The sequence below is a fragment of the Cydia splendana genome, chromosome 20 (genome assembly GCF_910591565.1).
Source record: "Cydia splendana chromosome 20, ilCydSple1.2, whole genome shotgun sequence".
NCBI classification, from domain to species: domain Eukaryota; kingdom Metazoa; phylum Arthropoda; class Insecta; order Lepidoptera; family Tortricidae; genus Cydia; species Cydia splendana.
Window position 1 is genome coordinate 4,180,001 of NC_085979.1, and position 27,524 is coordinate 4,207,524.

General features: G+C 40.5%; 1 protein-coding gene across 1 annotated transcript; it reads right to left on the reverse strand.

The window, feature by feature from the left end:
• LOC134800898 (cathepsin K-like) lies at window positions 1-26,009 on the reverse strand. The gene is made up of 13 exons (XM_063773433.1): window positions 25,913-26,009; window positions 20,449-20,554; window positions 12,456-12,567; window positions 10,861-10,975; window positions 9,393-9,516; window positions 8,659-8,771; window positions 7,340-7,433; window positions 6,745-6,825; window positions 6,095-6,321; window positions 4,602-4,725; window positions 3,913-4,018; window positions 2,651-2,835; window positions 1-181 (listed from the first exon to the last, which is right to left on the reverse strand). Exons 1-13 carry the CDS (start codon window positions 25,980-25,982, stop codon window positions 1-3), a joined length of 1,638 nt encoding a protein of 545 aa, XP_063629503.1. The 5' UTR covers window positions 25,983-26,009.
• Between the last annotated feature and the right edge of the window lie 1,515 nt (window positions 26,010-27,524).

A 27,524-nucleotide genomic window follows, 5' to 3' on the forward strand; every position in this document is an offset into this window, starting at 1 on the left:
CTAAACTACAGGATAGTACGGTTCATTGAGCACGAAGCAGTTGTTGTTGGAAGAGGAGAGCAACATATAGCCGTCCTCCCCCCACTGCTGGCCGAAGGAGTTCTTCACGATCCAGTAGTCTGCCCCATCTCGACTGCCGTAGCCGACGATGGTGATGGCGTGACCGACGTAGTCACTCACACTGGAAAGAAACGGTTGTTAAGAGCGTTTCATTTATTTTTTGCCATTTTTAGGGTTCCGTACCTCAAAAGGAAGAAACGGAACCCTTATAGGATCACTCGTGCGTCTGTCTGTCTGTCTGTCTGTCTGTCAGTCTGTCAGTCTGCAGTCTGTCACAGCCTATTTTCTCCGAAACTACTGGACCAATTAAGTTGAAATTTGTCTGTCTGTCTGTCTGTCTGTATGTCTGTCTGTCTGTCTGTCTGTCTGTCAGTCCGTCAGTCTGCAGTCTGTCACAGCCTATTTTCTCCGAAACTACTGGACCAATTAAGTTGAAATTTGTAAGTTAACATATGTAAGTTTTTGACCCAAAGACGAACATGTAACGTAAACACACTTAGGGGGATAAGTGTGAAAATTAAAAAAATAAGTTTTTAAACTATATCGTGTTATATATCAAATGAAAGAGCTCATTGTAAGAATCTCAAATATATAATATATTTTTTATAATTTTAGTATAAACAGTTTAGAAGTAATTGAAGAAAATAGGCAAAAAATGACCATTCCCCCCCTTTATCTCCGAAACTACGAGGTCTAAAATTTTGAAAATAAATACTTAAAAAAATAGTTCTTTACCTGTAGATGGCAGGAAAACCTATTAGAAATGTGCAGTCAAGCGTGAGTCAGACTTAATTACTTAGTTTTTGATCCGACCCCGGGCTACGGAAATTTTAAATACATTTCACTCACGTTTCACATAAAAAAAACCGGACAAGTGCGAGTCGGACTCGCCCAATGAGGGTTCCGTACTTTTTAGTATTTGTTGTTATAGCGGCAACAGAAATACATCATCTGTGAAAATTTCAACTGCCTAGCTATCACGGTTCATGAGATACAGCCTGGTGACAGACGGACGGACGGACGGACGGACAGCGTACTCTTAGTAATAGGGTCCCGTGTTTACCCTTTGGGTACGGAACTCTAAAAAATACATTGGTAAAAATTGTGTAATGTACGGAACCGTTGGAACGCGAGTCAGACTCGCACTTGGCCGGTTTTTATATATTGTGACCTTTTTTGCCACTTTTGTGTTATTTCTACTCAGAATCACGAGCTCTTTCAATCCTTATGGGATAAAAAAATGTCCCAGAGTTTTTTCCTATAGTGCTACCATTTCCCTATATTATACCTTGATATGGCGGTAACAAAAAGGAATGTTTGAAAAATGTATGGAAATTTTAGGACACTTTTTTTCTCCTATAAGGATGAAATGGGCTCGCAAATCTCGCAATCCTGACTACGAACTCGCTCACGAAGGGTTCCGTATGCCATTACGCAAAAAACGGCAAAAAAATTACGTTTGTTGTATGGGAGCCCCACTTAAAAAAATTACTTTGTGTTTAGTATTTGTCGTTATAGCGGCAACAGAAATACATCATCTGTGAAAATTTCAGCTGTTTAGCTATCACGGTTCATGAGATACAGCCTGGTGAACGACCGATAGACAGACGGACAGTGGAGTCTTAGTAATAGGGTCCCGTTTTTACCCTTTGGGTATAGAAATTGACGTCCCTTTGCGTGCAAGACCACAGCTAAGATAATGACTTGAATTTCGACTGAATAGCCGAAAGGGATAGTGCCATTAGAAAGGGACAGCATGTCACGGTTCGTCCTTGAATCGCTGTCAAACTACGGTTTTGTAGGAAGTGTTTCTCTACGGTAGAACTATTCTTATTCTGTGGATAAGGTACGAAGTGGCTGGATTCATACTCCTTGATTGTACTGCTCTTTAGGGTTCCGTACCCAAAGGGTAAAAACGGGACCCTATTACTAAAGCGGTATCCAGACGGGATTGACCAAATCGGTCGATTTGATCAGAAATGAAATTGGCGTCAATCTCCAATTTTAGATTTATGGTGATATTAGAGTCCTCCAAATTCAAAAAATGCCCCAGAACGAAAATACTGGCGTCATAAATTGGTATTCTTGCGTTCGCACCTAATTTTATCGGTAATATCGGTCATTATTATCGGCGGCACGTCCTGATTCGATCGGGCAATTTAATCAGATTGGCGAAAAATGGACTAATTTGGATACGCCTTAAGACTTCACAGTCCGTCTGTCCGTCTGTCTGTCACCAGGCTGTATCTCATGAACCGTGATAGCTAGACAGCTGAAATTTTCACAGATGATGTATTTCTGTTGCCGCTATAACAACAAAAACTAAAAAGTACCCTCAGTGGGCGAGGCCGACTTGCACTTGTCCGATTATTTGAACATTATCATCATCATCATTATCATATTAGCCAGAGGACGTCCACTGCTGGACATAGGCCTCCCCCAAAGAGTGCCACAATGACTGGTCTTGCGTCACCCACATCCAGCGGACTCCCGCGACCTTTACCACCAGTCCACCTTGTGGGGGGTCTTCCCACACTGCGCCTTCCGGTACATTCCAGTGTTTGAACATTATAAGTAAGCGAAATATTACCAGGTGGGGTCGTAGAACACGCCGCTCCGGTAGAAATTGAAGGCGTCGTTGTTCTGAATGGTGACGATGACAGGTCCATACTTGTACAACGCCACTTTCATGGCGCTCACGCTCAGTGGCGTCACCATCGTGAAACCGCGGATCTTGAACACTTCAGTCACGTTCTCGAGGTGACAGTAGCCGTTCTAAAATCAAATTGTCATGTACAAACACCGAAATTCGTAAATTGTGGGTATCTTTCTCTTTTACTCCTCTGCGATCTACGTTTTTCTGGAGTTTTATTTCGTGTGGTGTGGTGTGAGTTTTTTTTTAGCATTAGAACGAAGGTAAGCGATCTTGACGTGTCTTTTAATAGAAAAACGCTTTTTAAAAATCAGTAACTAGTACTTATTATGAAAGCAGAGGAATATAAATGGTAGTATTAGATTCATAATTGTTACATATTTGCCGTGACTTATTTTTAAAAACGTGTTTTTCAATAAAAAGACACATCATGATTGTTTACCTTATTTCTAATGCTAAAAAAACTAACTATAATATATTTAGGTATCTACAACTGTAGTGTATAATTATTTACTTAATTATTTTCTATCGTGTTTCCACGGAAACGTACGAACGTACGAGCTATTTCAGTCACTCTCGGTACAATAAGTACTGACGTGGACTGTACTAGCACGACAAATACGAACGTTTCCGAGTAAATACGATGGAAAACAATTATCCACTACATCGGTACCCCACTTTGATCTTTCAATGGGTGCAACATTAGCTTAGTCTTCTAGATTCTAAATTTATTCAATTCAATCCAATTTATTTCATTCAGACATACATGGGTCCGATTTTTTAATTTCGACCGCTCGATTTCGTGTATTTCGTTCAATAATATCTCCACTACTAGGCATTTTAATTCTACTAACAGAATTGAAAACGAGTGGTCAATACCACTGGACTCCAAATTTATATCGCCCGTATTTGAAAAATTAGCTTTTCGCCTTTTTCCACAGATTTTCGAGTGACGAAATCGAGCGATCGATATTCAAAAATCGACCCCATATCCATAAAATTGTTAGTAAATTACATATTTACAAGACTTATCAAAACTATGGTTAGTAACATTATTAGAAGAAGATTAATAATTATATATAAAGTTAGACACCCTGTCAGTCATCAACGGATCCAGTACAATGTAGACTGTTCCAATGTCTTGCTAACGGAGTATCTAACTTTACAGGAAATATCTTTAGGATACCATTTATAATTACCTCGTTCAAATAACCGCCATAGTCCTCCTCAAGAGGGATCCCGTGTTTCATGATGTGCCTCAGAGCTTCCTTGGGAAACCCGCCATTGCATCCCTCGCTAATACCTCTGATAGAAAAGAAACATATTTGGGGACAGTCTTTACACAAATCAACTTAGTCCCAAACTAAGCAATGCTTATACAGATGTACCTAGTGCATAATTGTTTTCCATCGTTTTCCACGGAAACTTACGAACGTGTCTTGCTAATTCAGTCAGTCTCGGTACAAAAAGTACTGACATTGACTGAACTAGCGTGACAAATACGAACGTTTCCGAGAAAATACGATGGAAAACAATTATGCACAAGCTACATCGCGATGGTACGTATGTACATATCTACACGTGGCCCATACAATAGTGCGTGCTCTGAACCATCGCATGGCCATCTCGCTGGTCCACTTACTTACTTACTTGGTTGGCGCGGTGACTCTAAATGAGTCTTGGCCTCCAACACAAGAGCACGCCACTTTGCTCGGTCCAGAGCGGTATCCGCCAGCTTTCGCCAACGCTGAGCTCACGGAGATCTGCCTCCACTCTATCTCTATCTCTATCTGGTCCAGCGCTGGGTCATTGTATAGAGGAGCCATTAGAGAGGTTCAATATCGCTTGTCAGTTCACGTGTATATATATTGGCACTATACCAACTTACTCCCAAGTGCAGTCAATGATGGACTGCTCGCTGAGGTCCAGAAGACGTCCGTCTAGTCTCGCCAGGGCCCCTTCTACCGCCGCAGCCGTCGCGAAGGTCCAACAGGACCCACATTTATCCTGGTCTGTAACAAACAGGAGCTTTTACTTACTTATTTATAGACTTAATAAGATAAAGGATGGCTCACGCTAGACCGGGCCTTGCCCAGGCCGGGGCGTCCGAAATCATTGTCTATGACGGCTATAACTTACTTTTCACAGGTGATATAATGCCTACCAGCCTCATATCATATTCTTCCGGTATCTGTGTCCCCAACTTGTCTCTCACTGTGGGGGAGTGGGACTGTAGCAGATGGGTGTGGGGACCGCCTCCCACCACTCATGCTCAGGTGGGCCCGGTCGGCTGGCCTGAGGCCCGAGAGGTTCAGGGTACGTACTTTTGACAGGCGATATAATCCCTTCCAGCCTCATAATCATATTCCTCCGGTATCTGTGTCACAATGTCTCCAACTTGTCTCTCGCTGTGAGGGAAGGGGACTGTAGCAGACGGGTGTGGGGATCGTCTCCCGCCGTTCATGTGGGCCCGGTCGGCTGGTGTGAGGCCCGTGAGGTTCAGGGTACGTACTTTTGACAGCCTTCCAGCCTCATATCATATTCCTCCGGTATCTGTGTCATGATGCCCCCAACTTGTCTCTCGGTGTGAGGGAAGGGTACTGTAGCAGACGGGTGTGGGGATCGTCTCCCGCCGCTCATGTGCACCCGTTCGGCTGGTGTGAGGCCCGAGAGGTTCAGGGTACGTACTTTTGACAGGCGATATAATCCCTTTCAGCCTCATATTATATTCCTCCGGTATCTGTGTCACGATCTCCCCAACTTGTTACTCGGTGTGAGGGAAGGGGACAGGAGCAGACGGGTGTGGGGATCGTCTCTCGCCGCTCAGGTGGGCCCGTTCGGCTGGCCTAACGTCCGAAAGGTTCAGGGTACGTACTCTTGACAGACGATATAATCTCTTCCAGCCTCATATCATATTCCTCCGGTATCTGTGTCACGATGTCTCCAACTTTGTCTCTCGGTGTGGGGGAAGGGGACTGTAGCAGACGGGTGTGGGGATCGTCTCCCGCCGTTCATGTGGGCCCGTTCGGCTGGTGTGAGGCCCGAGAGGTTCAGGGTACTTACTTTTGACAGGCGATATAATCCCTTCCAGCCTCATATCATATTCCTCCGGTATCTGTGTCACGATCTCCCCAACTTGTCTCTCAGTGTGGGGGAAGGGTACAGTAGCAGACGGGTGTGGGGATCGTCTCCCGCCGCTCATGGGCACCCGTTCGGCTGGTGTGAGGTCCGAGAGGTTCAAGGTAGGTACTCTTAATAGGTGATATGATCCCTTCCAGCCTCATATCATATTCCGCCGGTAGCTGTGACACGATCTCCCCAACTTGTCTCTCGCTGTGTGGAAAGGGGACTGTAACGTATTTGTTACAAATCTAAACTTACTTTTGACAGGTGATATAATGCCTTCCAGCCTCATGTCATATTCCTCCGGTATCTGTGTCACGATGTCTCCAACTTGTCTCTCGCTGTGTGGGAAGGGGACTGTAGCAGATGGGTGTGGGGATCGTCTCCCACCGCTCATGTAGGCTTTTTCGGCTGCTGTGAGGTCCGAGAGGTGGTTCAGGGCCAGCTTGAAGCCGAGGTTCTGCCGGTTGTGGTCTACGACTAATCTGTGAATGGTAAGTGTAACAAAAATATATAACACTTTAAACTCTCGCGTTTTGTACACATATTTAATTACACAAACAACTCTTCAACAATTCAGCTGCTGCAACTCAGCTGAAACGTCGAAATTTAAGGTAAAAACAATGAAATTATATCGCGGTAGACCCGTACGTTTGTGTAATTAAATATGTGAACAAAAATATATTTTTTATATGTTTCGCTTATTTTATTTTGCAGTAAGATGCTTCACATATTTTGACTAAGATGTAGTTTGTGAAGTTTTGTAGAGTTAGGGCGTGTAGTTAGAAGCTTGGCTCTTCATGAGATCTGATAAATTTTTGACAGTGTGAGACATAAATGGTACATAAATGGAAAATTACAGATAAATATGTATATTTTTTTTACAAATATAATATAAATTTACTAACTTCCAATTTTTGTGAAAAATATCTCTTCTCATGTCATGTTCTTTCTTGCTCTGATAGTTTCTGCCGTGGTGCTTTTTAAAGCTGTAAAAAAATAAGTAGGTATGAAAATTTTGTGAAAACAGTAACTCCATATTTTTAGAAGCTTCGGGTCTTCTATGAAATAAGTATTTAATCCTTAAATCTACAGTCAACACGGAAGGCAAAAGAAATAAGACAAAAATATGAATATCTATAGTCTGTATCTTTAGGTATTTAAATAAAAGTAAACAAAATCTACGCCAGGCGCCACGCCATTACGCCATTTGAGGGTAGATGAAAACATTACACGATCAAATAATGTAGGTTAAAGTCAGGTCGTTCAGTGACAGATCCAGACAGTTTTGTATTTGGTTGGTTAACCAATAAATGTTATAACTACCCGAAAATTTACTTAATTATTAAATTGTTTGTTTAATTTTATTTAAATACTTTAAGATACAGAGTATAGACACGCGGTAGCGTGTCCAGCCAAGTGCAAAGAAAAAGGAACTGGCGACGCAGCAACCGTGTGTTACACGAAGTATTTCGAGTAACGTTTGATGTGTGTACTTCATACCTGTTGAACGCTACATCAAGATCGTTATGGAATGCAGGATGTAACATTTTCATGTGCCCATCAAAGTCATCAGGGGTCCATTCACACGATCCCTCTAAAAATAACAATAAAGATGACACTAACACTGACACTATCATTGTCATGTACAGTTAGCTGCAATAATATGTTACACAAAGAAGGCCGCAGAACAGAAATATCTGACACGATTTTATTTGTAAATTAGAGCGTGTCACATATTTTTGCGGCCTTTAAAGAGTAACATATTATTGCAGGTGATTGTACCTAGGCTAATGCGACCATCATGTCGAAATGGCAAATTATTACAAAAGCCAGCATTACCAGCCGAGGCGAAGAGAAGCTGTTTAGTGATACGAGGCAGGCAATCCCTATTCCGGCCGAGTTACATTCCTCAAAACTGCTAAAAAAACTCTGTGGGTCATTCCTGAAAAATTCTCATTCCCTTGGCTTTATTAGCATCTCATGTTTGGGGTTTAGTTTCATCTACATCTAGATCGGGCCGTGTCCGGGCCGGAGCTTCCGGCGCTAATTTTTCTATCACATGATAGGTCATCACGTGATGCGCTGGAAGTTCCGGCCCATATACGGCGCGGTCTAACGTGAGTGAACGAAATATATGTAGTTATTATCGGAATGAATGTGAAACACTGATTTAAACTTTCACGATTATTAAACATTATCAAACTGCACAACGGGACTTAATCGCGTATTTAAGTTTTAAGATTTACCTCCGACGTTTCGAGGACGGCGTTGTCCCCGTGGTCTCGGAGAAGACTGGCTCAAGTTGACATCAACATCTTCTAGCCGCGCGAGTTTTTCGAACTACCCGCACTTGGTCTTGTTTATCAGTTTGAACGTTTTGCGCACTAGGGATGTCACTCTGTCGACACACAACACTAACGATATTCGATTTATCGACTGTCGATATTCGTTTCCGCTTACATTTACTAATGACTGGATTCCATGTGGATGAGATCTTAAAACCCTCGTCCCGATTAAAATTGCAATGTTTTTTGAGTTCAATGGCTTCCCGCACTTTTCTACTGTAGAAATGGCGATCCGTGGAGAGGATTTTAGGGTTATGCAGCTCAATCCAGTGGTTTGGTCCTGACTCCAGCAAATGCTCAGCCACCGCAGACTTGTTGACCTGACGATTTTTGACAGCTGCGATATGTTCCTTAACTCTTTCTGCTATGGTGCGCTTAGTTTCTCCGATATAGGAACTACCACAACTGCAATCTATTTTATTTCTGCGATTAAGTCCCGTTGTGCAGTTTGGGAATGAATGTGGTTTTACAAACCTTTCTCGGCATCAACATCTTCCTCGCAGAACAGAGGGTTGAACTGGTCGTAGTTAAATATAACGTGTTTCTCTAATGATCCCAACATCGTATTAAACACTTTCTTTTCTATTCTGTAACAGTATTTTAATCTCAAGTATAAATGGCAATGTGCCAAAGAGAACTGTCATGAATTGCAAAGTTCTCATGAAATATTCTCGGGATTTTTTTCTGCACGTTTATTGTCAATCCTTCTTACAGTTAGTTTCGATTTTTTAGGGTTCCGTACCCAAAGGGTAAAAACGGACGGTCCGTCCGTCCGTCCGTTTGTCACCAGGCTGTATCTCATGAACCGTGATAGCTAGGCAGTTGAAATTTTCACAGATGATGTATTTCTGTTGCCGCTATAACAACAAATACTAGAAAGTACGGAACCCTCAATGGGCGAGTCCGACTCGCACTTGTCCGGTTTTATGACATATGCGAAATAGACGCAAATGAGTTAAGTAAATGTTAAATGAAACCGTCGTAAGCAGTTAAGTACATGGAGTAGGTAATAATCCCTGATCTGAACTTTCTCAGTGGAAACTTGCATGAGAATTTTCTTATGAAAATTTCCAGAAATTTTGAGAATGCTCTTTAAGTTCTGCAAGTTGCACATTGCTAAGTATAAAGCGTTTGCTATTAAAACAATGTGTGTAGAAAAAGGGTTTAGGATATGTGTGTAGATAAAGAAATAAAAATGTTTATCTTACTGCACTGGTACATCTTCACCTCGCTCCGTCCTGTGGCTGTAAAGAACGAGCTCTGTTCGTGTGTCTTCATCATCTCTCGTGAACTTCCACACGTCTACCTTCTGACCCTCGTGATACGTTTTGCCTGAAATCAAGTTTGAATATATCTCTTCTCTCTTATTTAAGTACCTAGGAGCACAGAATAAATAATAGTACTAGTACGTCTACCATCAGTTTTGACATTGACATATACGCTCACGTCTACGTAAGTTACTTTGTATGCATCTCGCTCGTACTTGCATATTAGTGCAAGCGAGATGTACAGAAAGTAAATTACTTAGACGCGAGCGTATCTGTCAATGTTAAAACTGGTGGTAGTGCTTTAGGTACAGAAGACACTCTCTAACAAAACGCGTCTGTTACGATCAGGACAGGTATGGCCGCTAGGTGGCGACAGCGCCACGCGCGGCTTATGGCTAGCCACCAAAATTGGTGTGGAACGGATGTACTTTTAGCTACCTGTAGCAAAGCGACGCAATCGCGGAGTGAGCCACGCCTGCTAGGAGTAACGGCCTGGCCACGACATTGGTCTAAGGCGATCGGCGGCGGCGACTGGCGGTAAGTCGCAAAAACAATAACCCGGCGACGCATAATGCATGCCAGTGTTGGCCGAAAGTTAATGCAAATTGAAAATGTTGGCCATTAACCATTATAAATTGAACCTTAAACCGTAACGGACGATTACAGTTTACGATTCAATTTATAATGGTTAATGGCCAACATTTTCAATTTGCATTAACTTTCGGCCAACACTGATGCATGCCACGAGCCTTGTCGCCGAGCGGCAACGCGTGCGGCGTGCACCGGGCGACCGGCGGCGGCGGCGAGCGGGGCGGCGCGCGACTCGAACATTTGTATCGGGCAGGGCGGGCGATGCCACGAATTTAGAGCGGCGCGACCAAAGAGTATAATAATACATATATGTATAAGGCGCGACCGGCCTAGGCGGCGAGACGGATCGAGCGGGGCGATGCGGAACAAAACATTTTGTTTTTTTTTTTCGAGCGACATGGACACGGAAGCGTTTATTATTGAAATTTTAAATGTACTTTCGCGTATTTAAGTATGTTGTGACGTCTCCACACTCATTCTTGTGTACTCGTTTTTTTTTGGATGCTTTATATATACAATATATAAAATACTAAACTAGATGTAAATAAATTTGTCGTCCTGTAGTTAGCCCATGCACCCATTGACAAACAATTACATATATTCTAGGCACTGAAGTGGCACTTTTGAAAAAAAAAATCATGTTTTTAAATACGTCTACGTCCCAACCGCTCCTAGTCGCTGCCGCCGCTACTGAAAGTACGTGGCATGCCTGGCGGTCGCTCGCGTTTGCCGCGCCGCCAGACGCCTCGCCAGTCGCCTTAGACCAATGTCGTGGCCAGGCCGTAAGATGTTATATTATGAATAGCGAAATCTTTACCTGCATAAACGTATTCCTCTTCCGTCGGAAAAGCGTCCACCGGCGCTTCTTCGTACATGTCGGTCTTCGAGCAAAAGATCGTATGACCCTCCTTCTCAGTCCATTTAGGGTACGCCTAGAAATTTGAAAATATAAATATTTAGGTAGAAACATTTATTCGTGGCAAAAGTACAAATAATAAAAAGATTCGGCAACGCGTTTATAACGGGCTTAGAACGATCAGCATACGCGGTTATATAACCCGTGCACGGAGCGTTTCGGATGATAATGTTGCAGTCAAAAGTGTGAACTGGTCAAAAGAACTTTTAACCGACAAAAACAGGCAAAACTGCTTTTGACTGAGCATGTTGGTCAAAAGTAGTTTTACCTGAAAATCATACCTATTTCTGGCAGCAGTTTCGTTTTTTGGGCGTAGCAAAAAAAAAACCCTAACCTACCTATCTCTGGGAACAGTTTCGTTTTTAGGGCGTAGCAAAAAAAAAAATAACCCTAACCTACCTATTTCTGGAAGTACTTTTGACTGATAGTAACAGTCACAATTACTATTAACCAATGATTTTCAGGTAAAACTACTTTTGACCAACATGCTCAGTCAAAAGCAGTTTTGCCTGTTTTTGTCGGTTAAAAGTTCTTTTGACCAGTTCACACTTTTGACTGCGACAATAATACTATTATTTATTCTGTGGTTTCGGCACCGGTAAAATATTCTCGTCGACAATTTTTGACGTTCCGTGTATGGCACGGGACGGTGTTGCTCGGTGACGAGCTAGTGCACGGAACGTGCTAGTGGGCATACAAAGAATATTCTTTTGCCTGACACGTTCCTACTACGGTCATGATATGGTACCGTGTAGTGGGCATAGACCTTAACACTTCACTATACTAAAACATCTTTGGACACATTACATATCGAAACGATACATCTGTGGAATGACTTGTAGTGCAAGGAAAAGTCAAAGGCACAAGGCGCGGTAGGTCACCAATGCGTTGGTCAGACCTAGTCAAAAATGCATTCAATGGACCACTCCATGAATGTACAAGAAGGGCTACAGTACGGGAGGAATGGCGACGGATTGTGACGCTTGCCACCGGATTGTGACGACCACGACCACTCTGACAAGAGTGACGACAAAGAAGAAGATACGAAACATCATCATCAGACATAGGAATCCGCGGGGCAAATTGTGAATTAAGACTTTATGCACAGTGCACTAACGCACTTATGGTACTAATTACAATAATTAATTGGTTCGTCGGGTAGTTGCACAAATCTCTGTTTTGACATTTTGCTGGGACATCAGTCAGCCGCGACCACGACCAATGAAACCTGTGTCGAAACGTCGGTAAATAAAGGTACATAATTGAAGAAAATTCGCGTTAGAGCCGTCTATAAATGTGAGTTAATATGTGTTCAAAACGCGAAAGTTTTAAATATTAAATACATATTATAATTACAACAAAATAGTTTCCTAATCCTAATCCTAATCGTTTTAAAACAGCCTAAATTTTGTTGTAATTAGTACCATAAGTGCACAAACATAAAGTCTTAATTCACAATTTGCCCCGCGGATTCCTATGTCTGATCACCATCATACCATGTAGACAGTTCCGTCGTTCCCCGTGGCGCCATCTTCGCCCCAATAGTAATAACGTTTCACCATACCGTCGTACACGTCTACTCTGGATCGATTGATTTCCGTGCTGTACCTGTGAACAATTGTTGAGATTGGTGTGTGACTGAAACCGATTTTTTTTGTCGAAACCGAATGTTCCGCTTTGCAGTTTTGGCTGAATCCGAACCCTAGTTTCATGCTCATTTAATAAATAAACATTTAATTTTAGAGCGAATGAATGGCAAATGTGCTCGGAGTGGGGCACGTACGTATGAAAGGCAGCGTACTTGGCCCATTGCTTTTTATCATCTATATCAATGACTTGCCACTAGCTATAGATCACCCCATGGTCCTTTTTGCAGATGACTGTACAATTGTTTTCTCAGATTTAGACCCACATGCATTACAAATTGACATAAACAAGACGCTTGAAACAGTAATAGAACAAAAATTATGAATTTTAAACAAAGAGTAGACAAATTGCCTAATCTTACTGTGTCATATAAAGATAATATTATTGATGAAACTGACATTACAAAATTTTTAGGATTAAGTTTAGACAATAAGTTGACGTGGAAAAACCAAATTGAAATTGTATGTAATAAGCTCACCAGATTTTCTTATGCATTGTATAATCTAAGTAAAAGAGTTAACGAGTCTGCTTTACTGACTGCCTACCATGCATATGTCACGTCTGCACTAAGATATGGCGTCATGTTCTGGGGAAATTCCACTGATCGAGAGGCTGCTTTTAAGGCGCAAAAAAAATGTATAAGATCTGTTTGTAGATTACCGTTACTTGAAACCTGTAAACCACACTTCATTAGGTTCAATATACTAACCCTGCCATGTCTATACATTTTTGAAACTGCGGTTTATGTCAAGAACAACATGCATCAATTTTCAATGTTTAAAAGTGCTCGCAGATGCGACAAAATTTACATCCAATCCGTGAACTCTGCTTTGCTTGCTAAAAGTATTTTTGGGATGGCACCTAAAATATACAATAAGCTGCCAAGACATATTATTACAATAGATAATTTAATTGAATTTAAGAAATGCCTGTATGGATTTTTGGTACAAAAAGCATACTATTCGATAATGGAATATTTACTGGACACATTTTAATTTCGTTTTTACACTCTTATTTTGCTTGACATTTTACATATTATTTTCGCTTGACATTATATTATAATTAGTGCATGCTCCATCTCTTCTGATCTTCGAGCAACACGGAAGGGAGGCGGCATTCGCACTATTTCCCCTCTGCCGAGGTACAAGATTAGCGCGTCAATCTAATCTAGCGCGGGTAATAAAACTAGTTGCACTTGGATTTTTCACTAGACCGAGTCCAGACGCGCGCGTGAACACTGCTGCACAAAAATGCCTGTTTGCTCGGTTTTTTGTTATAAAAAGAGGTCGAGGACATCAAATTTACAAAAAGAAAGTGTTACATTTCACATGTAATATTTTTTTTTACATATCATACGTTTAATTACATTCAAACACAATTATTATATTTTATTAGTCTCATGTAATTGTTGGATTTATCGATTTTGCTCGCTCAGTACAAATTGCGGATCGGTCGAGCGACAAATCCGACTTCTCATCTCTCAGAATACAATAACATACTTCAACGAAAATGTGTTAGTGTGCGTGTTGTGACACTTGTCACTCGTCCGTACACAAAAAGAGATCGAGGTTTGCAAGATTTGTCTTTGACGTGTGTCATTTTCTATGTATTTGTGTCGTCATTAATAGTCATTATAGATTGGATTTTGTATGGAAGTGTGTGAGAAGTGCGACTGTGTGCACCTTTCCCCCCGCGAAAAATGGCAGAAAGATTTGTACGGTGAGATATCGCTTGGGCCCCTCCCTTCCGATGTGTCGGAAGCCGGTGTTGCTCGAAGCTTCTGATTTTATATTTGTATGCCAAATGGCAAAACATAGTGAAACATAAATTATTGTATAAGATCTTTTTTTTTTTTTTTATTTATTTATTTAAGGTCGCTTAAACAGCTAAGGTCATTAGCGACCACAGTATACAGTATCAAATCAATCTATAATACTTAACTAGTTTAAGGAATTTTACAGTACATTCTGAGTCATTCAAGCAATCTTTTAAACATTTAGGAAGGTTAACAGCTAATCTTTCATTATTATACATCGGACAATCAATAAACAAATGTTTGATAGATATATCACTGTTACACCTTAAGCATTTCTTTTTACTTTCCTTAGTTATAAGATATATATGAGTCACATTACAATGTCCTATTCGTAATCTATTCATAATCACCTGTGGCCTATTTTATAAAGCTACAAGTTACAATTTACAAGCGGAAGTCTCTTTCTAACCCTATGTGTTAGAACGAGACTTCCGCTTGTAAATTGTAACTTGTAGCTTTATAAAATAGGCCACTGATCTCTTCTATTATTTACATAAAATGTACTCTTTTCGAAAACTGATTTTCTTATTTCATATAAGGCGCTATTGTTATTATTTACCCAATGGCTGTTCCACAATCTTTTAATATTTAGTTTAAGGTATTTTTTGAGGTCTTCGTGGTTGGTAGTCGTGTAATTGCATTGATCATACCTCAAAGCGTCTTTAGCAGCGGTATCGGCCCTTTCATTACCAGGAATACCCTGATGACTAGGTATCCAGAATAATTCCACTAGAAATTGCTTATCTATTAGGCTGAGTAGGTTTTCTCTTATTAAATTAATCAAGGGATCTTTGTTTCTAATATTTGACAGGGCCTTAAGTGATGACATTGAATCAGAAAAAATGATGTGTTTTTTAACCCTCGAGTTTTCGTTAATTACCTCTAGGCATTTAAGGATAGCAACAGCTTCGCATGTGAAAATAGATGAATAGTTTGGTAATCTGTACTTATGACTACTGTTTGTTGTTACGATCGCGCAACCGGTTCTACCCTCACAGACAGAACCATCGGTATAGTGATGCATAAAATCTGGGTATTTATCTTTAATTTCATAAAAAAGGTTCCTATAAAAATAGTCAGGAGTAGAATCTCGAGGGTTGTTGTTAGCCACTTCCAGGTTAATTTTGAGTTCGATATTTTTCCATGGTGGGTACACAGATAGTTTACGCGGAAATACTGTAGGTAATTCAAATTTAATTTCGTTTAGATATTTTTTAATTCTAAGTCTTAAGGGGACGGGAAGAGATGGCTGTAGGTTGTATTCAATATCAGATGGTAATGAAGTTTTCGAGAGAAACGAATTGTTATTATTAGTTATATGGTTAATGGCATAGGAAAGGCACAATTCTTTTCTTCGAAACACTAGGGGTATTTCGTCTGCTTCCGCAAGGATACTGTTTACTGGGCTAGTTCTAAAGGCTCCAAGACTTAACCTTAAACAGGTATTATGTGTGCTTTCTAGAAGTTTTAAAATAGTGGGAGAAGCCGAATCATAAATAATTGATCCATAATCGATTTTTTGTCTAATTAATGCTTTGTAGGTATTTTTAATGCATCTACTATCCGAGCCCCATTTATTGGATGATAAAATTTTAACAATGTTCATTCTATTATGGCATTCTGACTTTAACTTTTTTATATGACTTACCCAATTCATTTTAGGATCAAAGGTTAAGCCTAAAATTTTCAAATTTTTAACTTCTTTAATTTTATGATTGTTAATAGTTAAGTTAATCGTATCTTTGATTGTTCTTTTTGAAAGGATCATGAGTTCGGTTTTTGTAGCTGAAAATTTAAACCCAGTATTTTTACACCATTCACTAAGTTTATCTAAGGTGTTTTGTAAAAGTTTTTCGGTAGGTTTAAGATTATTACCACTACATAATATTGTCAGATCATCTGCGAATAAACACCCCTTAATGGGTCGCTCTATTACGTCTAGTACATCATTTATCGATATCAAAAACAGAATAACACTTAAAACGGATCCTTGTGGAAGTCCATTTTCAGTATTGAGTGTATCTGAGATTGTATCATCAATTTTTACCCTTATAGTCCTATTAGTTAAAAAATTTACAACAAAGGAAAGGATGTTACCTTTTATATTAAATTGTTCTAGCAGTGATATAACTCTATGTTTCCACACCATCTCATATGCCTTTTCTAAATCTAGAGCAATAGCTACCACATTATTTTTGTTTGCAAAAGATGTTAGAATTTCATTTTCTAAAAAGGCTAAATGATCAGAGGTTGACCTAAATTGTCTGAACCCAAACTGATATGGTGATAAAAACTGATTATGCTCTAGGTACCATCTCAATCTATTACTTACAATTTTCTCAAACAATTTACATATATTACAAGTAAGAGATATGGGTCTATAGCTTGCAGTAGTAGTGGGAGGTTTACCAGGTTTCTGGATAGGTATAACAGTAGCTTCTCTCCACTGATCAGGAAAAACATGATTAGACCATATGTAGTTATAGATGTCCAAGAGTCTTTCAAATGCTACTAAGGGAAGTTTCTTGATTAAGGTATTGGATATTTGATCAGGCCCCGGACTTGAATCTCCAAGTTTATGTAAAATTAAGCAAAGTTCATGTAGTGTAATGGCCTCATTAATTGGGTTACTATTATCTTGTAAATCAAATATGCTATTGGCCCCTTCTATTTGGTTTTTATACTGTAAAAAATCATTACTGTAGTTGTTTGAGCTCGAATTTTTGGCAAAAGCTGTTACTAATAATTCTGAATTTATTTTTGGGTCACAGCATAATTCTCCTTCACTGTTTTTAAAAATTATAGTTTGCTTTTTCCTTTTCTGGCCGTTAATAGAATTAATTTTTTGCCATATGATTCCTATGGGCGTATGGTTGTTAATCGAGGATATAAATTTTTCCCAATTAGTTTTTCTACAATCTTTAAATAATCTTCTAGTTTGCGATCTCTTTTTACGATATTCTATTTTCAGTAATTCTTGTGTTCGTTGCTGCTCTTCATTATTATGTTCGATATTCGGATTATTTTGAGACTTCCTCGATTCCTTTACATAAATTCTATAAGCTTTTTTAGTTTCCTTTAGTGATTTCGAGCAGTTTTCGTTCCACCAAGGAACTTGTTTCTTTTTTAATTTTCCAGAGGTCTTTGGTATGTATTTTTCAGCTGAACTAAATATTATTTGATTAAATTCATGCACTACATCATTGATACATAAATTGGAAGAGAGATTTAATTTATCTAATTGTTTAATTTTACATTCTACTTCGCTGCGAAAGTTCGACCAATCTGCACACTGATATTTCCAATGCTGTGGGATCTTTTGAACAGTTGGGCTCATGTCTACGCTAGATGAAATGATAATAGGGAAGTGGTCACTGTCGTAAAGATCTTCAAATGCATTCCAATCGAAATAAGTTGATATACTTCGTGAAGCAAGAGTTAAATCTATACTACTAGTATTGCCATTTCTGCAATTGAAGTGTGTAGGCTGGTGAGAGTTGAGAAGAATAATATCCTCATTTACATCTAACCAATCAGCTATCAGTTTACCCCTCTGATCACAATGTTTTGAACCCCAATTGAAATGATGACCATTAAAGTCTCCCAATAGCACGAAAGGTATTGGGAGCTGTTTAACTAAATCTTTTAAATCGTCTTCACCAAAGGAACAGCTATTGGGCAAATATAAGTTACATATAGTTATAGCCAGTGGAAATTTAATTCTTATTGCTATTGCTTCAAGATTGCTTTTAATATCTATACGTTCAGGGAGTGAGTGAGGCTTTATATATGTCGCTACTCCACCGCTGGCTATACTGCTGTGTGTACGATTTTTATAAAAGGTTTCGTAATTTTTTAACTTAGCGCAATAATTGTTTTTAAAGTTTGTTTCTTGAATACAAAAGCATAATGGGTCAACCTCATTTAAGATGAGTTTTATATTTTCAAATCTTACGTGGAAGCCATTAACGTTCCACTGCAAAATTTTCATAAATAAGACTAACCTTCTATTTATATAAGGATTGTTATTGAGTCTTCTTTCCTAAGTTAATATCTTGCAGTTTCCTGGAGAGTCTTGAGCATCTGTTTTTTAAGTTCTTACTCAATTTAGGACGGAGGAATAAGCACATATCAATTAATTCGGGAATGTTATTGGTGTAGTCTTCTATAATTTCTTGAATATTTTGTTTATTGCGTGATTTGTCTAAAAGGCTTACGAATTGGTCCAATGTTATAGAGAAGCGAGATGTGTTTTCAGCTCCATTCAACTCAATTTGAATATCGTTCCAAACTTGTTCTTCTGTTCTGTTGTCTAAAGTTTTCTTCTTTTTTTTAAGAGACTTGTTGTTTGGCGGTTCTTCTTCAATGGAAATGTTACTGTCGGTATCATCCGTATTGTCGCTCAGTGGTGGTAAACTCTCCTCCAAATGAATATCATCTTGTCTCGGATCCGGGTTTGAAATCTCTGATGTGGTTGTTGAATGGATGCGCTTATTGCCTTTGTTGTATTGTGGCTTACTGGATGGTGTATTGAAGTTGGGGGGTTGTATTTGAGATGTGTTAATATTCATAGGACGGTAGCTGGAAGTGTCTTCACATTCTTGTTGACTCTGACTGGTGTTAGGTTGTGTTGATGGAGGTAGTTGTTGTTGATTACTCTGTGGACAGTGTTTTGCTAAATGTCCCATACCATTACATATAAAGCACTTCATTGAGTCATTTGTGATGTAAATCCAGTAATTGGTATCGTCGTAATTAATGAGCATCGATTCTGGTAACCTTTTTTCATCCTCCGGAGAAACATACACTTGTCGACGGAAACTCATAATATGTGAAAAACCAGCATCGGGTATACCAACTTTCATGTAAGTAATAGGAGACATGATTTTGATATTCATTTCATTGAATTTTTCCTCTAATATTTCGTGTGGAATGACGGGGCAAACATTGGATAGAACGATTCGCTTATTTCTTGTTATTAGTGGTCGAATCTCCAATGTATGGTCTTTGACTTTCACTTTTTTGACTTGATCAATAAGTTCGTCAGCTGTTTGTTTTGAATCCAAGTACACACATACTCTGGAATTGGATATACGTGATATGAAACGGATCGACGATGATTTGGTGACCTTTGACAACGATAACAGGTAGTCTCGTATCATGATTCCCTCAATAGAATCTATTATAATGGCTTGATCTTTTTTGGGGTGGGTACTTTTAGAAGTAACATTGGCATAACTTACATTGGGGTTCGGGGTTAGGTTTTCCATGTTAAAATGAGGGGCTCCTGTTGCCAGGAGCACCCTCTAATACTAGAAGAAGGCACACTAATGTGATATTAAATAATTACTCGCGGCGAGTCGGCGCATTTATCGAATTGCGATAAGACGCGTGAACCGAACGGCGGTCGCTATGTAACTGATAAGATCTTTATTTAACCTATGTTTACAAATAAATAAATTTTGTTTTTTTTTTTTTTGATTTTGAAATCTTTGAGCAACACCGGGTAGGGAGTCGGCATTCGCACTATTTCCCCTCTGCCGAAGCACATGCCCAACTGGGCATGCACACAACTAGCGCGGTGCGTGTTGTAACTCATCCGTACACAAAAAGAGATCGAGGTGTGCAAGATTTGTCTTTGACGTATTTGTGTCATCATTCAACATTATATTTTGTATGTAGTGAGTGAGAAGTGCGTCTGTGTGCACGTTTTCCCCCGCAAAAAATGACAGAATGATTTGTACGGTAAGATATCGCTTGGGCTCCTGCCCTCCGACGTGTCGGAAGCCGGTGTTGATCGAAGTATGAAGTGGTCGGCTGGCGGCAGTCTGCAGCGTGCAATCACATCGCTTATGTCCACACGAAATAGGGTCACACAGAATTGCGTATTATTCGAATATATGGGCATATATTCAAATTATACGCAATTCTGTAGCAACTACGCCAAGTGGACGGAAACAGGCACTGCACGGTCAACTGACGCAATGATCCTATCCTCCTCAATGAGGGAACGAAGAAGATCATACCATAGCTCCATGGGCAGCTTCAAGTCAGCGATGAGGTCAATCCGTTCTGCCTTGATGTTGTACTCAGAGGGCAGCGTCAGTATTTCGTCCAGGTTCTCATTGTCGTCTGAAAATATAACACAAATTATATTTCTTATTGTACTTCCTCACGTTATCCCGGCATTTTGCCACGGCTCATGGGAGCCTGGGGTCCGCTTAACAACTAATCCCAAGAATTGACGTAGGCACAAGTTAAAAAAAAAAAAAGTTTTTACGAAAGCGACTGCCATCTGACCTTCCAACTCAGAGGGGAAACTAGGCTTTATCGGGATTAGTCCGGTTTCCTCACGATGTTTTCCTTCACCGAAAAGCGACTCGTAAATATCAAATTTCTGAACCTACTGCACCTTAAGAAATGGCGAGGTAATAAACATTAAAATCCATCCATACTTAATACCTATTATAAAGATTTTCGTCTTTATAGTATAAGTATGCTTGCAGAATAATAATAATCCATAATATTATAAATGCGAAAGTGTGTCTGTCTGCCTGACTGTCTGTCTGTTACCTCTTCACGCTTAAGCCGCTGAACCGATTTAGTTGAAATTTGGTGTAGAGATAGTTTGAGTCCCGGGGAAGGACATAGGATAGTTTTTATGTCGGAAATCATCCCTGAAGAGAGTGCAATTGAAAGAGTTAATGAATTGCCTAGGGGACGGTTGCTATCATTGGACCACTTAATTTCGCTGCCTTATAATTTACACAATTCATGTAAGAAATTAAAACAAGTTTGATAATTTTGAACCATTGAAATATATTTATTCGTTACCTTACAGACAAATGAATACAGTTTAATAATCTAGGAGAAAAACCGTGAAAAGGATTTTTCGCACTGTTGCCTTGTTTGGACCAGGGTCACCTTGATTGGACCACGGAGTCACCATCAATGGACTTAGGATTTTTTTGCTCATGGTCCAATCAAGGAGACTTATAGAAATTGTCATTTTTATTTCTTTTAATATATTTTTTATCTTTTATTAAGAGTATATAAGGAGTGTGTTTATTTCAGTCTGTAACCAATATTGTCAACAATGTTAAAATAATACTTACACAAAACCTTAAACTAACAACTAAAACTAAATACTAAATATAAAATATCTCTCCCAAGCTACCCGCTTCTGGAATGGACCCTAGAATGCTGGCGGCGTTGCCCCTTTGAACCGCCAGACTTAATCTTTGAGCCAAGAAGGAGCCAGCCCTGTGGTCGTCCGAGACGCCTATTAGCCTGACCGACACTTCCTTTATTAACTGTTTGGTGTCGGTCGACCATGGGCCCAGTGTTTCAATGGCGAGCGCCGCAAAATCGTATGTGTCCGTTAGGAACGCATATTTGCGGCGCTTTAGTGTCTGGGCCTGGTCCGCGGCAGTCCCGGGCTTCCGGGCCGATCCCTCAACGTGGGACGGTGCTAGCGTATCGACGCAGGTAGCGTCCCACGCTAAAGGGCGGCCAAGGCTCCAGGGCACAAGAGTGCAGCCGTCAGGTCTCTTGCCATCTGTGGCAGAGTAGGGCTGAAGGATCTAGAGTGGAGCCAAGGTTTCGCGATGGAAGCGCGTGCAGCCAATGTCCTGATTCCTTTTCGGAAACGGCTAATAGCCTCGCCCGTTCGTAGTCGTTATGGCAGTTTTGTAGTAGGAGTTGGTGTTGCGATTTTATATTTATGACGTCCCATGTTGCTTGGCTAGATTTTTCCTCTGGTAACCGTTCGACGGGATGGTCTGCACTCCAAGCCGATTCAGCGTCCGCCAGGCACGACACCGACACATTAGCGGTTGAAGGGGTACGTAATATACCACCAATGAGAGTGAGCGTGCTATAGGCAGACGACAAAAAGGCCGCGAGAGCTAAACTGCCCGTCAAACGGATACCAAGACCGCCGTATTTGATCGGGAGGGTAGCTTGGATCCAACTGGGGGATGTGAAGGTTACGTTCAGAATTTTACTAACGGTGTCCTTTAAAATTTGGTCGATGTTTGCAGTAATTATGGGGAATTTCCAAAGTGGGGCGCAGCGAAGGATGTACAAAAATTTGGGCGAGAAAAGGCATAGTCGTAAGATGTAGAGGGCCATGTGTGGGTTGATTTCATAAAAAAGGTTGGAACACTTAAAGAATTTTTCTATTTTGGAATTTATGCATAATTAAGAGTATGTATAAATATATAAATGGAAGATAAGTACATGACGTATGGCAGCCTTCTTTAGACACTAGATGACATATTTAAAACTGAAAAAAAAGTTGCCATGATTGGACCGGTCCGATAATAAGACATACATAGCAACTATGCGGTCCATTGATAGCAACTAGGTATCAAATAACAAAAAAATCACAATAAAAATAACGAAAATAACTAACCAGAAACTCATATTTAATTACACAAACGGGTCTACCGCAATATAATTTCATTGTTTTGACATTGGAAATGTCTTTTCGTTCGCTCCAGTATACGGTCCGATTTCACGAAAAAGTGCGATCCCCTTATATCTCGGAAAGTTGTGAAGATATGATATTAAAAAATAGGCTCAAAAGACGCATAATCACGAGAGCTGTAAGGTGCAAAAATAATTATTCGAGAAAGTCAAAAACAAAAAAAGTTATGGTCGAAATAGTGAAAATAAAATTCAATTTTTTCCGAATTTTTGATTTTGGTGCTCGATAATTTGGAAACGAAGAATGATATCAAAAATTTGAGAAAAACGGCTCTGGACAATTTAGTCAGCTACAATTTGAGCCTAAAACAAAGACGATCGGGTTAAGGGTTTGCCCTGTAGCCTAACCTTAAAATAGTCAAAAAGTCAGAACGACATTTTTCACAGGACATTTATGACTTCATGTTTCGCAGAGTTCGTTATCGGTGTTTGTTGTGAATTATCGGGATTATGACGGCAGAATAACACTTGCACTGCGTGGGCTTTCAAAATCGCTGCAGATTTTTCTTGGTCTAACTCTATCTATCCTGTTTGAGACGGGCGTAGATAACGCACTATTCGACAATCTATGCATTCTTGTGGTGGTGGAAATAGAAATAGAGATCAGAGGCAGAGAGGGAGAGGGAGAGGGAGAGGGAGAGGGAGAGGGAGAGGGAGAGGGAGAGGGAGAGGGAGAGGGAGAGGGAGAGGGAGAGGGAGAGGGAGAGGGAGAGGGAGAGGGAGAGGGAGAGGGAGAGGGAGAGGGAGAGGGAGAGGGAGAGGGAGAGGGAGAGGGAGAGGGAGAGGGAGAGGGAGAGGGAGAGGGAGAGGGAGAGGGAGAGGGAGAGGGAGAGGGAGAGGGAGAGGGAGAGGGAGAGGGAGAGGGAGAGGGAGAGGGAGAGGGAGAGGGAGAGGGAGAGGGAGAGGGAGAGGGAGAGGGAGAGGGAGAGGGAGAGGGAGAGGGAGAGGGAGAGGGAGAGGGAGAGGGAGAGGGAGAGGGAGAGGGAGAGGGAGAGGGAGAGGGAGAGGGAGAGGGAGAGGGAGAGGGAGAGGGAGAGGGAGAGGGAGAGGGAGAGGGAGAGGGAGAGGGAGAGGGAGAGGGAGAGGGAGAGGGAGAGGGAGAGGGAGAGGGAGAGGGAGAGGGAGAGGGAGAGGGAGAGGGAGAGGGAGAGGGAGAGGGAGAGGGAGAGGGAGAGGGAGAGGGAGAGGGAGAGGGAGAGGGAGAGGGAGAGGGAGAGGGAGAGGGAGAGGGAGAGGGAGAGGGAGAGGGAGAGGGAGAGGGAGAGGGAGAGGGAGAGGGAGAGGGAGAGGGAGAGGGAGAGGGAGAGGGAGAGGGAGAGGGAGAGGGAGAGGGAGAGGGAGAGGGAGAGGGAGAGGGAGAGGGAGAGGGAGAGGGAGAGGGAGAGGGAGAGGGAGAGGGAGAGGGAGAGGGAGAAACACAAAATAAAAACTTATACAGAGAAAAGAACATAAAAAAGAAAAAGTGCCACGAAATGGTCTGGTGGTTTAATACAACATAAACACACGCTGTTTTGGTCATCGGACTCGTCTCGATGAGCACTTAGGAGAGTAGTACCCAAGATAGAGCTGATGCTGAACCCTGGTTGTACCTAGCGGAACTCAGGTTTGGTGCAACATAGGCACACGCTGTTTTGGACACCCGATTCGTCATGATGAGCACATGGTAGAGCATTACCCAAGATAGCTGATGCTGAACCCTGGTAGTACCTATTGGAACTCAGGTTTGGTGTAACATAGACAAACGCTGTTATGGTCATCTCTCGTCGCGTCAAACTGCTGTCAAGAAAATTTCATATCTTGCAGCAAATGGGCCGCTGCCGATCACCACTTCTCGAGTTGACTACGGATTTGCCGTGTAATAATTTTCTTGTACTTTGAACATTAATATATCCTGCTTATTAATCGAAAAATGAAATATGTACCTATACTTATGCGCCACGGCGACAATTATTCAAACTTGGATACGCGTGTGGAAATTTTGCAATTTGTTTGTTCACATGCGTTATGTCCAGGATACTTGTGTTAGTCTAAGAATAAAATAATTATCATTCAACGTTGTAGTTTTATTTTGTAACTTTTTCCTTATCCAGACTTTCTCGTCGCTCAGCTACAATATTTTTTCGAATTCCGTAGATTCATTTCCAATGTGCTCGATAGTCGTGTGAGGCACGAAATCTGTGAATTTTTACCTTTAATTGGTCTTTCCGTGACCACAGCTGGTGCAACTCAGCTGAAATATCGGAATTAAAGGTAAAAACAATGAAATTATATATCGCGGTAGACCCGTTTGTGTAATTAAATATGTGTACAAAACGCGAGAGTATAAGTAACCAGAAACTATTATTATAAATTTAATGATTAATAGCTTTCTAACCATCATACGTCAATACACTCAAACAAATGCAAATATAATGACACTTCTTGCGTTTCTCTTTCGCGTAATTATTACATCGCCAACGCTCGAAACTCACTTGCTCACGTCACTCGTCGCCGAGAAGCGCGGCACGCATGAGCATGAGGAAGCAGTGGGGCCGCTTGGATCGCTCAAGGACACTTTGTACCTTGTCTATCTATCTCTGTCTAGCATGCGTAGGTTTTAAAATATTTAGATGGTCCATTCAAAGCGCCGGTCCAATGATAGCAACCTTCCCCTAATAATTGAAGTAACCAATGCGCGAATTGAATGATTGCTATTAGCATTATCCGGGCGCTATACCTACTTTAGCTGCTGTCTCTAATTCCACGCAGACGAAGTCGCGGGCAAAAGCTAGTAATAATATAAACAGAAACAAAACAAAACATATAACCTAAAGGACTCACGTTAGATCGGGCCGTGTCCGGGCCGGAGCTTCCGGCGCTTACTTTTCTTTGACATGACAGGCGATCACGTGATGCTTTCCATAGAAAACGATGCGCCGGAAGCTCCGGCCCGGACACGGCCCGGTCATTCTTAAATGAGAACTTATTGGAATTGCAAAGTCAGATAAAACAGGATCTTACCCATCAACACGTATCCAGATGACAAATTAAACAAGTACACTAAAAATAAAATGGCCGCCGTGGCCGCCATTTTGTCTAAGTCTAAATGAGTATTATTAACAGTTTTCAGCCTTTATAAGGCGTTGTGGCATGTGTTTTATCTCTAATATTTAAGGGAATGTTATACTTAAAATGTAATAGTAATTAGTACCATGGTAGTAAAAACTAAATATCTTACTACCTACTAATTAAGACTGAGAGAAAGAAATTGGTAAAATGATGCAATAGATGAGTAGTAATATTCTTAAAAATATTAGTAGTTAGGAAGTGATTAAATTCTCCAATCTAATGGATACTATATCAAAAACTGATTCCTGGAACCTTACATTTCTGGCTACATAATATTTTTATTTCCAGGGGTGAGCTTCAAAATAATAAAACAAATTTTTATTAATAATATTATTTTATGTAAATATAATTATCTCAATAAACTTCCCCTTAAACCACTAATGAGGACCCAGATCGCCAGCAATTAATTATTTAAAGCAAATATTATCGCAAGATTATAATTATCAAATGTTAATAACATTTTTTTTAATGAAAATGTTATATTAAAAATTAATTCGCATTTTAACATTTTATCACAATTGATTATAAATGTAGGTCAAAGCAATCAATTAAAACACAAACTTTTGATAGGTATAGGTACAGTATTGGGTTGTTTGTAGCCTAGCTTGCACCATCCCACTAACCCGGGGTTAACCGGTTAAACCATTAACCCAGTGTCAACTTGCACTGGTAACCATGGTAACTCCAGGTTTAACCGGTTAACCCCGTAGTTAGTGAATGGTGCAAGTGGTCCTAATTTTTCATAATCCGAAAAGTCACACACACGCCAAAATTACAAGGTAGTAAATGTAAACCTTTTTGGAAAGTGTAGAGTTTAAGTAGGTACTTTCATAACGCACGGATTGCCATTTATGTCAATTAGCTGAAAAAGTGGAATTCATTCATTAAAGGGCCATGCATTTTTGCAGCTGCGTGTAAATTTCACGATATTACACTTTTCGAATCCGAATGTAGATATTAGTCAAAACTGGTTTTTACCAAGCTTTTTGGGCAAGTTTTAATAATATTTAACGTGTAATTTTCCTACCGGTGTAAAAGTTGCGTAAAATTTACAAAAATTGGAAAAGTGTGAAGTTTCTAAAAGTTATTCACGTGGAAATAATGCAATTTTGGAAAACTTTCCGCCGGGACATCGGATCTACACATTAAAAACCTTAATTAGGTCCTCTCACTTGGGTCTTTTTCCAGTTGTTTATCTTATGATTTTCGGGGGCCTTTGCCCCCCCCCCCCCCCCTCTTTAGGAAGGATCCGTCAACTACTCAAGAGTTTTTTCGACCATCTCCATGCGCCGGATGATGGAGCTCATGGGTAGCGTTTTAAATTCCTTTGGTTCCAGATAGCCTGCTCCAAACTCCTTCATTCATTGTCTGGCGAGGGCGTGACATTCACACATTAGGTAGAGTTTACAGTTGATTAGTTATTATTATATATTTAAAAAATTTATAGCAGCCATTAAGGATGACTCACGTTAGGTCGTGGCCAGGCCGGAGCTTCCGGGGCTTC